Genomic DNA, 15,351 nt, shown 5'->3' with positions numbered 1-15,351 from the left:
CCTGCTTGCTACCCCCTAACGCCGGCCCTGGCTTTTATATGCAGAAAAAACAGTTGTGGCAGAAGTGAGCCATGGAGTTTTTATAGCTGGGGGGCAAGTGGGGATGGGCTCAGAAAGAAAAAGGTTGAGAACCCCTGATATAGAGAGACTTCCCAACAATTAAAAATTAGGCTTGGGGAAAGGCTTCTGGGAGAACTGGGAGGGCACTGTAGTAGCAAGTTTTGATTCTTGTCATGAAGCCTGAACTGTTTCACCATTTTATTTATGAACTCTTCCAAGCTTTGGCCACACGAAGTGGCATTCTATCAAAAAGCAAGCAGTACACATTCCACATCTTCCTCATTCTCCCATAACTTCTGCAGACTCTACTAATAAATTCTAAACTATGCAAGTGACCTATTGATCGTTATATGACATCACAGACTCCAGCAACAGAAAATGCTGATTCATTGCTGGAATTCAGTAAAGACAGTTACCTTCTCCGGGGGTGACTGTGGAGATCCCAGTGGCAGCTTGCCTCTGGAGCACAGGACCAACATGGCGGTGCTCCTGGTACTAGCATGGACATAACATCCTGGGCAGTCTGCAGGGCCTCCGGTGCGGAGGGCATCTAGAAAGGCCTGCTCCGAATGGGCCGGGCTACTTCGCTTGACTTGAGTCGGAGGCCTAGAGGCCGGTGGGGATCGAGGACTGCCCAATATGGGTCTAGCCCCGTCCCAGGTTTACTCCAGTGCCGTGGCAAAGAAGGCCTCTTCCTAGCCTTCTTGGCGGGCCCCAGGATGGGGAGCGGTACCGACTGGTCAATGGCATCGAAGAGTCGCCGCGCACCAACACCACGGTGCCCGGTGCCGACTCGGAGTGGCACGCCAGAGCCAAGGTCAGCACCGACTCCATCAGAATAGCCCAAAGCTTAATGTCCCTTTCTCTCTTGGTCCGAGGCTTAAACGACCTGCAAATCTTGCAGCGATTGCTGAGATGGGTTTCCCCAAAACAGCGTAAACAGTCCGCATGCGGGTCACTCACTGGCACAGATCACCTACAAGTGTCGCACGACTTAAAACCGGCCTGGGCGCGCTAGCTAAACTAAACTAATCTAACTGAACAACTAACTAACTACAGGTACCATACACTGCACAAACAAGCAGTTTTGGGGATGAGCTACTACGGGTACTGCTAGGGCAAAAACTTCCGGCACCAATGCACATAGTGAGCATGCACATCTATTGTGGAATACACATGAGCAATCACTCGAAGAACTACTACACACTATGATACTTATTGGTGGTTCATGAGCAGGAGGATACCGCAATCCTAGCCTTTCTAACTCAGATATAATGAACTAAAAGTATAACTACTCTAGATCAAACTTGAATTAACCTAATTCCAACATTTACTTTTCTTCTTCTTCCCACCCTTAACAGTTTAAAAATGATAAATGATCTAGGCAAACACTAGCCCTTATGATTTCAAGGCTGTATACAGAGACAGCTAAAGTTGAAGTTTCATGAAATGCTTACAAGTAGTAGTAATATGGAACCTAACTGGAATTCCCTCCAATTGTAAACAAAAGAATCACAGCTAAACAGTATTTGCAAAATTTTTAAACAAAATTTCATTTCTAATCCAATTAAAGAACACTCGCTAAAACATTTTCTGTTCACTTAAATAATGTCACAGGGTTAAATTAAGTTCAAATATTTTCCCTTCACTCACCTGAAATGGAAACCAGCCTGCTAAGACACACTACATGAATATTCAAGCTACGTAACATATGGACACTTTTACTTGAAATTAAAAAAAATTATATTAACCTAAAATTCTTTCTATTCAGCAAGTGTGAAGATTTGACCTATATAGAAAAACAGGAAATTTACCAGTACTACTTAAAAATCAGTGATACTGTAAATTATTTATAACTCACTGTTTGTAGAATTCTTATAGCTTATAAATTTCTGCCTATATTTCTCCTCCTTACCCCTTTCAAACTTTTTTCCCCTATGTTTTGGATGGACTAACAGTTTCCAGATGTACAGTATGTAGTCTGTCTTCTGCCAAAACATTTTTCTGTAGTGCAACAGTATCATTTATTGTAGGATACTACCTCTAGGATGAATACAGCAGAAGTAAGACCAGTAGAGGGAGCATGATTGGGGTTCTATGTAACACATTCATCCTAAATTATGTAGGTGTTTCAATATCTTTGTACAATGGCTAGTATATAAGATCCTCAATCCTTACTGGTACTTCTAACACAAAGAAAAAATAAGCATAATTACACATGGTGCTTTCACTAACAATATGTTGTATATCTTTGTAGCAAGCTTAAGCTAAAAATGTATTTACACCTCTACCTCGATATAACGCTGTCCTCGGGAGCCAAAAAAATCTTACCGCGTTATAGGTGAAACTGCGTTATATCGAACTTGCTTTGATCCACCGGCGTGCGCAGCCCCACCCACCCAGAGCGCTGCTTTACCACGTTATATCCAAATTCGTGTTATATCGGGTTGCATTATATCGGGGTAGAGGTGTATTTTATGAAATGCGTTTGTCAAATTGTCTGTGCATCTAGAAAATCTTGACAGGTACATTACTTCACAGGTTCATTGAAAGACTAAATATAAAAGCCACAGCCTTCTTAAAAACATGCATTTAAAAAAACTTTTAAAATTACACCGCAAGTTGCCATATTCAGAATGGTATGACTTAATTACTGACATTCTCACTACACAAAACTATGCATGGTAATTCAAAATAAATATAAATGAATGGAATAGATAGCAAAGATAACTGGCCATTTATTTTACATCTCTACCAACTAATGTATGAAACTGATTTCATACCAAAATAACAAGAACAAAACAGCAAGCTTTCAAAGAAGCACGATAAAGCTTCAGAAACTGCAAGGTCACTGCAATGGCAGTTGTACAGAGTTTTATAGTAAGGACTCTAAAAACTGTAAGTCAGCAGCCGTCAGCACTTAGTACAACAGACTGGATGTGTTCCAGCCAAGCAAGTCAGGCATCAAATGAGTGCACTGTGAAATAGATAAGTAGACCACTGTCCCACCAATAAAAATACACAGTGCAAATTCTTATTCTGGAAACAATAAACTGATCAAAGCTAAAAACATACAAAAAGCCAGCATCACACACCAAAAGAACTGTGGTCTTTGAAACATTTGCAAATAAGCTACAAGCTTTACATTCTTACATAGAAATAACGTATAATTAACAAACATTTTCAAGCCATTTTTCATTTGTAAAGTATGTCCATTTGGTTAAAACATTGGGAATTTATACCACTTTAGAGTAATATAAATAAAAAATGTGTAAACATCAGACAGAGTAGGAACACGACAGCTATTAGCCAAATCCATATAGACAAATTCCAAAGTAATAAACATTAAACCAAACATGAACTATTTTTTATAACTGAACCTTTTTAAAAATATCTCTGCTAGAAAAAGAGCATATAAGACCCTTTGCCTTTATGAAACCCACAATCGAATGAAGATGGCCAACTAGTGAGTTTTCCCCACTCTTAAAAGCCCTACTTTAAAAAAGAAACAATAGATGGCTCAGTTAAGTGTTCTGGGTTTTTGTGGGATTTTTTTTTTTAATCTGAAGATTAAACTTTCCCCAAATAAAGTGTACAAAAATGCCATTTGTTAAATTCATAGAGACAATACACTAGTAGCTGACGCATACAAAATAGGACATGGATAATATTTTAGACTACACAGGATTAGTAATGATTCATGTTATTTTGTGTCATCAGGCCAGTTCTCAAATCTGGATGTGTTTGATGTGCCTGTTGGAGAGTGTTGATATTTGTGACATAGCCTACAGGTGTGTTTACTCTGGTAGCTTTTCCTGGATGTCTAATAGACCACATGTGTTTAATTTCCACTAGAGAACAAATGTCTAACCATTAATGTTTTAATAAAAGATAAATACTTGCCAATTTTTTTTATTAGTGTCATATGCAAGAGGCATCCTTTTTAAAGCAAACTATGACCATTATGTCCCATAGCAATGGAGATTGGAAACTTAGCTAGGAAAGGAAAAAATATATAGATTCATAGATTCTGAGGCCAGAAGGGACCATTGTGATAATCTAGTCTGACTTCCTGTGTAACAGAGGCTATAGAACTTCCCCAAAATAATTACTAGAGCATATCTCTAACCTCTCAGGATAGGACAAGAAGCAATGGGCTTAAATTGCAGCAAAGGCGGTTTAGGTTGGACATTAGGAAAAACTTCCTAACTGTCAGAGTGCTTAAGCACTGGAATAAATTGCCTAGGGAGGTTGTGGAATCTCCATCACTGGGTATTTTTAAGAGCAAGTTGGACAAACACCTGTCAGGGATGGTCTAGGCAATACTTAGTCCTGCCTTGAGTGCAGGGGACTGGACTAGATCACCTCTCAAGGTCTCTTCCAGTTCTATGATCTTTTTTAAAAAACCTGATCTTGATTTTAAAATCATCAGTGATGGAGAATACACCATGTGTCCATGTAAATTGAACCAATCATTAATAACCTTACTGTTAAAAAATTGCCCCTTATTTCCTGATTTGTCTAGCTTCAACTTGCAGCCAATGGATTGTATTATACTTTTCTCTGCTGGACTGAAGAGCCCATTATTAAATATTTGTTCCCCACATAGATACTTACAGACTGTAAACAATTCATCCCTTAATATTCTCTTTGTGACACTAAATAGATTGAGCTCTTTGAGTCTATCAATATAAGGCATAGTTTCTAATCCTTTAATCATTCTTTCTTCTCCTCTCTGAATCCTTTCCAATTTATCAACATCCTTCTTGAATTTGTGGATACCAGAACTGGACATAGTATTCTAGAACTAGTCGCAACAATGTCAGAGAGACTGTTTATTTATCCCAGGATTGCATTAGCTTGTTTGGCCACAGAGTCACACTGGCAGCTAGTATTTAGTTGATAATCCATCACCACCTCTATTCTTTGTTTCAGAGTCACTGTTTCCCAGAATAAAAGCCCCTATTCTATAAGTATGGCCTATATTCTTTGTTCCTAGATGTATATATTTATATTTAGCAGTATTAAAAACACACATTGTTTGCTTGCTCCCAGTTTACCAAACGATCCAGGTTGCTCTGAATCAGTAACCTGTCCTCTTCATTATTTACCTCTTTCCCAATTTTTATCTGTGATGATTTTATGTTTTCTTCCATTCACTGGAAACACTGGAAACACACCCGATCGATAATGATTTTCCATTTACTATTACATTTTGAGACCTATCAGCTAGCCAGTTTTTAACCCATTTAATGTGTGCTTTGTTAATTTTATATAGTTTTAGTTTATTAATCAAAATATCATGTAGTACCAAGTCAAATGCCCGACAGAAGTCTAAAAATATTATATCAACACTATTACCTTTATCAACCAAACTTATAAACTTACCAAAGAGGTATCAAGTTAGTTTGATATGATCTATTTTCCATAAACCCATGTTGATTGGCATTAATTATATTACCCTCCTTTAATTCTTTATTAATCAAGTTCCGTATCAGCCACTCCATTATCTTGCCAGGGATTGATATCAGACTGAAAGGCCTATAATTACCCAGGTCATCCTGTTTACCCTTTTTAAATATTGACACAATACTAGCTTTCTTCCAGTCTTCTGGAACTTATGTAGTGCTCTAAGACTTTTTGAAAATTAACATTAATGGTTCAGCAAACTCCTCAGCCAGCTCTTTTAAAACTCTTGGATGCAAGTTATCTGGACCTGCCGATTTACAATGTCTAACTCTAGTAGCTTCTGTTTAACAGTCTCCAGAGATACTAGAGGAATGGAAAGAATGTTATCAAATGATATGACTATATCATCAGTTTCCACCCCAAATTCTCTTATTTCAGGGTTGATGGTGATCAGAAACATAGAAGAGGGTCAATATTGTGACCAACCCTGGTATATTGGGATAAAAGTATATGAATGTCAACATGTGTATTTATGAAAACAATATTTGTATCTCATGAATCCTCTTCCCCACCTCAATAAGGAAAATCAAACTATATTAGTTCCCTTACCTTCATAATGTTCACCAAGTCTGTCTGATAGTAGCGATCCTGGTGTGCATTAGCAGCTGCTAAAGTGAGAAGGTAGTCATTCCTTGCATGGGTAGCCTTTGAATTACACTCAGACCGTCGTGCTTTTAACTATATTTAAAAAAAAGGAAATGAAAATGTAAGGCAGCTGATTTTGTACTTTTATACTATGAGCAAAGCATTAAAAGATATATGGCTTTAGATGGGTTGTTATGTGTGTTGCTGCTTTGAAGAATATTTCTACTATTTGTATATATACTTTATACAATTTTCAGTAGGCAAAATTCCAGCACAAATATGTGAATGGCTGAACAGATTCATCACGTGCTTGTACTTGATTCTGGGGAAACATTCTGTACCAACTGGTCAGTCGTTATGAAGACAATATGCCTGATAAAACGTGAGGCCTCTCTAGATTCAAGATAACATTAGTTACGTGTCCCATGAAAGTGACATAATGCTTTACTGTAGTTTTACTGAGTAGATCATTTATTCTGAAACTCACCTTTACACTTGCCTTCTGTAAGCTTATCCTTGACTGAAACAGACTAAGCTTGGACCTGTATTAAAAGTCAATAGAATAGATTAATATCAGAATTTGTCTCTGGGACAGATAGAGACAGAAATGGGCTATCTAATAAGGGAGAGGTTTTCTTTTTGGGTTAAATAAATGCAGTAAAATAATTCAATAGCAATTTTTTAGGCTAAACATTTTATTTTTATATTTAAGAGTAAATTTTAGGTTTTAGGAAGTGATTACACATGTTGAACAAGCTCATTTGCATAATCAGCCATCTTCACTGCATATTCTGAAATGTTTTGCTCAAATCTTACACTAATTTTCAAACAAGGATTAAATACATCATGGCAGAAAGCTCTGGTGGCAACAGGAACTCACAAAATTATTTTGTTGTTTGTTGCTTAATGGCTATTTGAAAGTCTTCCATTTGATAGCCAAGGTTGCAAACTTGAGCTACTTGCCTTCTAATGGGGTAGCAATGTAAAATCACCAGCAATCTACTCAGGTAAGGTTAAGTGAGGTCTGCCCACAAATCATTTTTTAAAAGCAAGCGTTAGCCTAATTTTGAAACTTTGATCATAGGGTAGGAATCAGTTTGTATGTGCGTTTTTTTCCAGGTTAATCATTTAAAAAAAAGCCAGAGCCCATACAAGCATCTTAAGAACATCAGGCTTATTCGCAATGAGGTATGAAGGAAAACTTAATTAAAATCATGAACACTTGAATTCTGAAACATTATTCTGTTTATACCATAGCAAGAAAAAAAATTTGTGAAACAGACAATATGAATAAATGTTTTAAATCAGATGATATCTAAGCTTTCTGACAAGATATAAACCCTGAAGAGGTCAAAACAACCAATGTTCTCAGAAGGAGGGAGGGATAGCTCACTGGTTTGAGCATTGGCCTGCTAAACCCAGGATTGTGAGTTCAATCCTTGAGGAGGCCACTTAGGGATCTGGGGCAAAAATCAGTACTTGGTCCTGCTAGTGAAGGCAGGGGGCTGGACTCAATAACCTTTCAGGGTCCCTTCCAGTTCTGTGAGATAAATATAATATATATGTAGATATACCTATTAAATAAAACATTATCCAATAACTGTAAATTTTACCTTGTGTTTTACCTCACTTTATGAGCAACAAGCATCCATAAATACCAACCAAGATGGCGGCATTTGAAATGGAGTCAAATAACAACAGCCTTTGTTCTCTGTTGTACACAAAGAGAACATTACACATTGTATTTTGGTAGAAGTGGAGCATCTTTGGACAAAATTATTCCTGGTTAAAATAACTTTGTTCAATTTTTTAAAAAGCTTTCTAAAATTTCATATGTAAAACTGATAAAAACCCCCCACAAACTTTAGCTATATTTGATTCTGATGATGATGATATGATATATAACCATCCCATCCCCACTGATAAATACATCCACTACCCTCATTTAACTTCAGTACAGTTTTCCCACCAAGTCTACATTAGAAACTGGGTCTATATTAGAAACTTTAGCTGGGATAGTAATGTTGGCTAGAGTTTTTTAAATGACATTAAAATATTGGCAAAAGCCCTGGAGTATATAAGGTTGTGCCAGCATAAGAGAGCTTTTGCTTTACAGTAAAACAGGATAAGCACTTTTGCCAAGATAAGTGTTGTGTACACTAGGAAGGTTTGCCGATACAGCTATATTAATTTAAACCTGGCCTAAGTCTATTCTAAAGAAACTGACAACTACTGTGACGCAATGTTACCACAAAAAGCCAATGTGCAAATATTGACTGTTTGGTATGTCAGGTGGAGGACAGAAGAGTAAGAAAAGGGATTCCACAATGACTGGTAGCTTCTATACTGGTTTTAATAAGACCTCTGTCCCCAAGACACAATAGCTGTTCTATTTTAAGCAAAAAGACAAGGAAACACTGGGGTTTTGAGCTGCTAATTGAGGCCACGCAGACACCACCCCGCGCCAAAGCAGGCCCGCAGATGGCGGGAGGGGAGGCAAAGGGGGCAACTGCCTGGGCGGACCACAGGGCTCCTAGGCGCGTGCAGCGTGGTACCAGCGGCAGTGAAGGCAGCCAGGCGAGCATGTGGAAGTCCTGGCTGTGCCGGGAAAAGAGCTCGCCCAGCAGCACAGCTGGCAGCAGCTCCCTGGGCACCAGCCAGCACAGGCGCAGCACCGCCCAAATGTCAGACGGACCTTTCTAGGGGGCCCATTGACTGTTCTGCCATGGGCAGAGCCGTCCCTAGGGTACGGCGAATTGAGGCGACCGCTCTGGGCCCTGTGCTTTGGGGGCTCCTGCCGGCCGGCACGATTGGCCAGCATGGTTGGTCCTGGAAGTGACGGATCTTCACTTCCGCCCCAGGCCCCACGCCCCCCTAGGGACAGCGCTGGAGCCTGGAATTGCTGTCAGCAGGCCCGCCCCTGAGTAAAACCCAAGGGAGCGGGGGCAGGAGAAGGAAAGCTCAACAAAGAGCGTGTTGGGCCCCCTATTGAAAGAGCAAGTAATTGGCCTCCAGGATCCATGTTTCAAGCAGATCTCCTTTACCATTCAATATGAATGCCCTCTGCTTTCACAGCAACTTCAGGGCCCCTGGAGCACCTTCCAGCTCTCTGCTAACGTGGCTGTAGCCTGGCTTTCTCCACCCACCACCGTCTCTGGCATCCCCTTCAAGGGGAGCTGCACATTAAGGAGAGGTTTCTGGGGAAAAATTAAAGATTGCCTCAGGTTTCATTAAAGCCCTGTTGGGCTTCCCACAAACGTAAGAATTCTTGGATTCATGGAAGGCTCTCTAACCATGCCCTTTTACTGCCCACAATTTGAAAGTGATTAAAAGTTGGTACTGTTACTCTTATTTTATCTTTTTAAAATTAATGTGTTGCAAAAGGTATCCACAGGAACATTAGTTAGCACCATCTCTGAACTCCCAGGTGAATTAGATTGTTCCAAGCTGTGTTTTTTTTCTGTACGATTTATGAATGGAGAAGGATACAATCCCTTACTCGTGATAAATAAAATATTTTACATTTTTCCTGCTTTTTCTAAGATTTGCACTTGATTGTTAGTTGAATAATTGCATAAAGCTGTTTAAATTGTTTATAACATTCATCCAAACTTAGCTTTCCAAAACCCTCATACCACCAGTGTTTTGGATAACTTTCAAGTTCCAATTAGAAAACAAAATATGCACCCAAAAAGCTGAAAAATTATGTCAGTAAATTCTAGTATCAAAAGGATATCTAGAATTTGATAGTGTTTATGTTATACTCCCAGCCTTCATAAATTGTTCAATTAAGAAACTGGAGGAAAATAGCACTGTATACACAAGGCCAACTATTTGTACAAATCTGATGCAAACTGGATTTTATCTGCACGCAGAAGGCAGCCTTTTGCATATCATCTGATAGTCTGTCATTTTAACCTTTACAATACCAATGTGAGACCAAGCCAATTCCCCTAGCTCAACCTTTGATCTTCTGAGGAAGTGGGTGGACAGTGTATGATATTCCCACCCCCTCCAGCCAGTGTATGTCACCACCTCCAGAACTTTCCAGTTCCTGAATTGTGTGGAAAGAGGTCCCTGAAGAACATTTTTTTCTAAATAACTTGTTCTTAAAAATTAAAAAGAATAAAAGAAAATACCTCAAACTTTAAGGAGAAGTGAGTGAGTATCCTTTTACCATTACCTTATAAAACACCCATAACAGGTAATTACTTTCTTTTTAAAGATGCCAGGTACACAACTTTGCCATTCTTGGAGAACAAGTTTGAGGGATTTTTGAATAATAATAATAAAGTGATAAAATTGCAACAGGCTGTGAAAAAATACAGGCCAAAGCCCAAAATGGAAACATGCAAGTTATGTGTTTTAGTGAAAGGAAGGGTAAGATTACCTCCACAGGACAAGAGGTATGCGAAAGCTACAGCCTCAAAGATATAACCTCATAAAAGCAAAACGAACACTTCCCAAACAATACTCAACTGTGAAGCAAGATGCATGCTTGATCAACAGGATGTATGAAAGCAAAGTAAGGCAACCCTCAACACAAGCTTATTCAGAGCTAGTATCCTGCTCTTACAACAAAATGGAGTGTAATGATTAAGACAAACATGATATTTACACACACATATTTAATTATAGAGTTGCTATTATAAGAACATACTTGGCCTCAATATCAGCTTTTTCCCGCACTGCATGAGCCATCTGTTCAGTCTCAAAGTACTTCTTCTTGCTCTTAGCTAAATCTTTTACTGTCTCTTGTAATTCAGCCTGGATCTTTGTCAACTGGTCTACACACTGCAAAACAGAATACAACAAACAAGCTTATAATAGAATTAATATGATTGTACTATTATTGTTAAATAAATCTTGCACAGATCCATATGCTCTACAAGTTCTTTTAGGTTAACTATAGATTCAGTTCACCTTTTAAAATGAATCAAAACAAAGAACTAACATCTTTTTATCTCAATTGCTCTTAAAAAAATTAGCAACTATGTAACTCAAGGTTTAAAATATGTAGTGTTGTTGTAGCCGCGTTGGTCCCAGGATACTAGAGAGACAAGGTAGATGAGGTACAGAGGTGAAAGTAAGCTGGTATGATCCAGTACAGCGTACCGGCAAGAGCCGGTGTGCCGGACCAGACAGGCTTCCCCAGGCAGCAATTTGAAGGACCTGGGACTCCCGGCAGTGGCTGGAGCCCCGAGCTCTTTAAATTTCCAGCAGAGCCCTGCCAGGGGCAGCTCTAGGTATTTTGCCGCCCCAAGCACAGAAGGCAGGCTGCCTTTGGCAGCTTGCCTGCGGGAGGTCCCCAGTCCTGCAGATTCGATGGCACACCTGCAGGAGGTGTGCCGAAGCCGCGGGACCAGCGGACCCTCTGCAGGCTTGCCGCCAAAGGCAATCTGCCTGCCGCCCTCGTGGCAACCGGTGGAGCGCCCCCTGCGGCTTGCTGCCCCAGGCACGCGCTTGGTGTGCTGGTGCCTGGAGCCGCCCCTGAGCCCTGCTGCCGGGAGCCCCAGGGCTCTCTCAGTGATTTAAAGGCCCGGGGCTCCACTGTGGTAGCAGCGGCCGGGAGCCCCTGGCTCTTTAAATCACCACCGGAGCCCTGGGCCACTGCCGCTACCCTGGAGGCTCCAGCAGTGGGGCTCCAGCAGCGATTTAAAGGGCCTGGGGCGGTAGCAGCGGCCGGAGCCCCGAGCCCTTTAAATTGTCGCCTGAGCCACGCTGCCGGAGCTCTGGAGTAGCAGTGGCAGCCAGGAGCCCCCAGGACTCCTTTGGCAATTTAAAGGGCCCAGGCCTCCACTGCGGGTAGCGGCGGCCGGGAGCCCCAGGCCCTTTAAAGCACCGCCGGAGCCCTCAGCTGCCGCTGCTACCCTGGGACTCCAGCAGCGGGGCTTGGGCGGTGATTTAAAGGGCCTGGGGCTCCACCACGGTAGTGACAGCCAGAGCCCTGGGGTCTTTAAATGGCCCCCGAGCCCCAGGCTCCCAGCCACCTCCACAGCTGGTAGCTCCGGCGGTGATTTAAAGGGTCTGGGCTTCCAGTCTTCTCTACCGCAGCCGGAGCCCCTGCCCCTTTAAATCTTGATTTAAAGGGCCCGGGAATCTAAAGGCCCTGCCTCTTCTGGTTGAGGCCCCACCCCCGCTCAGGACTCCAATGTACCAGTAAGTTACTTTCACCCTGGTAAGGTGATATCTTTTATTCGACCAACGTCTGTTCGTGAGAGAGACAAGTTTTCAAGCTTATATGGAGCTCAAAAGCTTATCTCCAAAAACCTAAAGAAGAGCTCTGTGTAAGCTCAAAAGCTTGAAGTTAGTCCAATAAAAGACATTACATACCTCACTCACCTTGTCTCTCTGTTTAAAATGTTATACTTACAAGATTCTTCACACAACACAGTCAACCTGTGGAACTCCTTGCCAGAGGATGTTGTGAAGGCCAAGATCATAACAGGGATCAAAAAAGAACTAGATAAATTCACGGAGGATAGGTCCATGAATGGCTATTAGCCAGGATGGGCAGGGATGGTGTCCCTAGCCTCTGTTTGCCAGAAGCTGGGAATGGGTGACAGGGGATGGTTCACTTGATGACTATCTGTTCTGTTCAATCCCTCTGAGGCACCTGGCACTGGCCACTGTCGGACGACAGGATACTGGACTAGATGGACCCTTGGTCTGACCCAGTAGGGACATTCTTATGTTCTTACGAAAGCTATTAATGGGGAAATTAGTTGCAATAACCCAGATGCAGTATGGAAATGCCAAAGAAGGGATATGGAAAATGACTTAGAGACTAGCGACTTCAAGCAAATAAGCACAACTACTCTTGTACTTCTGTGGTTTAAGCGATTATAGAAAAGACTCTGTCATTTCTAACACTGAGGATAAGCACCAAAAAGGTAGCACTAACAACTGTAAATAAATACAGCTGTCCCTAGCCTCTGTTTGTCAGAGGGTGGTGATGGACAGCAGGAGAGAGATCACTTGATCATTGCCTGTTAGGTTCAATCCCTCTGGGGCACCTGGCATTGGCCGCTGTCGGAAGACAGGATACTGGGCTAGCTGGACCTTTGGTCTGACCCAGTACGGCCATTCTTATGTTCTCTTCCATCTTAATTTTTAAAAGGTCACAAAGGCATTTCATACTCCTACTATACATTCTTGTTCCCAACTTAACCAACATTCATTTAAAACCATGCACTGCAGTATAAAAAATATTTTTACAACAAAAGCCATTTCAGAATATGTGATGGGTTCAAATATCAGTCTACTTGACAGAACACAGTGAAACAACTTGCTTTCAAAAAGCTAGCAAAAAAAAAAAATCATACTAGTAGAATACCTGCAAAATTTGAGAATCTCTTTCCTTTTCCCCAAAAACTGAAAGCAGAGAAAAAAAATATACTCTCTTTGAATCCAAGAAAGAAATACAACCAAATAATTCTGAATTGTTAAATACTATGTTAAATGTGGGTTTTTTTCTGTTCCAACCTGCATGTTAAGAGCTTTCCAATGCGTAGGGTTAAATCGGAAATTACCATCAAGCACAAAGATAACTTTCTTTATACCTAAAGCTTAAAAAAATAATAGCTTTTCACGGAAAGGTGAAATAAAAATGTCATCTGTTTGCATGGGTAAAATATAAGAATATAATCAGCATTGATAATGTACATTTTAATCTGACAGAAAACAGTGTGTGGAGAAAAAGCAGGAACAGCAACGAAATTGTTCAATGGGAGAAAACACATACTGCCTCAGAAATAACTCAGAAGACATCAATGCCCAGAATTACATCCTGCTTCATAAAATAATAAATCCATGTTTTTATTTTCGTTTAAACTACCTGTTCAACCTTGAGTAGGCAAGATTGTCACACAAATATTACAGTATATGGGTTCAAGTCAAGTGATATCTCTGAGAGACTTTTTCACTAGTTTCAACAGACTTTGGATCAGACCCTATATCAGTGGTCCCCAACCTTTTCGTCTGGCAGGCGCCAGACGAAGGACCGTGGCAGCGGTGGAGCATCCGCCAAAATGCCGCCGAATTTCTGTGGAATTTTGGCGGCGACGCCTCTCGATGATGTCACTTACTGCCAACGCCGAAATGCTGCAGAAATTCGGGGGCGACGCCTCTTGATGATGCCACTTGTCGTCAGCAAGCGGCGTCATTGAGAGGCATCGCCGCCAAAATGCCGCAGAAATTCGGGGGTGACGCCTCTCGATGATGCCGCTTGCTGCTGACAAGCAGCATCATCGAGAGGTGTTGCCCCCAAATTTCCGCGGCATTTTGGCGGCGACGCCTCTCGCTGACGCCGCTTGCTGCCGACAACTGATATCATTGAGAGGCGTCGCCGCTGAAATGCCGCCGACATTCGGCGGCATTTCAGCGGATGCTCCACTGCCGGCCAGGACGCGGGCGCATTTAGATGCCCCCGCGGGCGCCATTGGGGACCCCTGCCCTATATGAACAACCCTATTATAGTAAAGCCTTATGCATCTTCTCATTTATATGCAAAAATTCTGACTTGTCCTTTGAATGCAGAAAAACGGTTGTAACATTAATATCTGAATTAAAGTTTTGATGCCACAGTAGGACAATCTTAAAAATGTATTTTTCAAAGATTCATTATTGTACTCAAAGGCTTTCTACATTTCCTTTTTCACTATACTAATTACCAACAGGGTGTTTTGTAAACCCATATTCTTTCCTTTATAATCAGCCTGGTGTTACGCTTTAAGTGCAACCATCCAATGATGTAACATCATACTTTAGTTACATATTGTTAAAGGCAGAACAGTTAACAACCATTTAAAAAAAAGCAAAAAAACAACTATTGCCGGTCACCTGTAACAGTTACTTGATACAGATTTCAAGATCTGCTGTTGTTAAATGTTAAAATGTCACGTATCCTAGTATAAAGTTTTGTTAAATTATACCACCCTCCTCTCAATACTGGCAGTTTTCAAATTCAACTTCCTTTCTGGTTGAAATCTGCACTGAATACAGGTTTAAGGAAAAAGTTGTATCAGTTCAAGAGAAAATATCCAACAGCAACAGAAATCCCAGGATATGTACAATCCTCTCTTCAAAATCTGCTGAGAATTCAAGTGCCTAGCAAGGGATTTTTAATGTATCCCTTCTTAACAGAAATCTGTTCTCCCACTAATAATCTGAGATTTCCTTCTGGCTAGTGGAAATGAAAATCTAGTCCATTCATATTAAAACCATCACCTCAAATGA

At 40.9% G+C, this 15,351-nt stretch overlaps 1 protein-coding gene across 5 annotated transcripts in view; it reads right to left on the bottom strand.

Moving 5' to 3' along the window:
• The window catches only part of FCHSD2 (FCH and double SH3 domains 2), a 252,994-nt gene that overhangs the window by 104,859 nt on the left and 132,784 nt on the right, over positions 1 to 15,351 (bottom strand). For all 5 annotated transcript variants that reach the window (XM_039546283.1, XM_039546268.1, XM_039546293.1 and 2 more), the window contains exons 6-8: positions 10,775 to 10,908; positions 6,602 to 6,656; positions 6,079 to 6,207 (exon numbers count right to left, since the gene is read on the bottom strand). In XM_039546283.1, coding sequence (XP_039402217.1) covers positions 6,079 to 6,207; positions 6,602 to 6,656; positions 10,775 to 10,908 — 318 coding nt within the window. The remainder of the gene's footprint in view (positions 1 to 6,078; positions 6,208 to 6,601; positions 6,657 to 10,774; positions 10,909 to 15,351) is intronic.

Source organism: Mauremys reevesii, linkage group 1 (genome assembly GCF_016161935.1).
Source record: "Mauremys reevesii isolate NIE-2019 linkage group 1, ASM1616193v1, whole genome shotgun sequence".
In the NCBI taxonomy this organism is placed as follows: Eukaryota; Metazoa; Chordata; order Testudines; family Geoemydidae; genus Mauremys; species Mauremys reevesii.
This window is presented reverse-complemented; position numbering and strand designations above follow the sequence as displayed.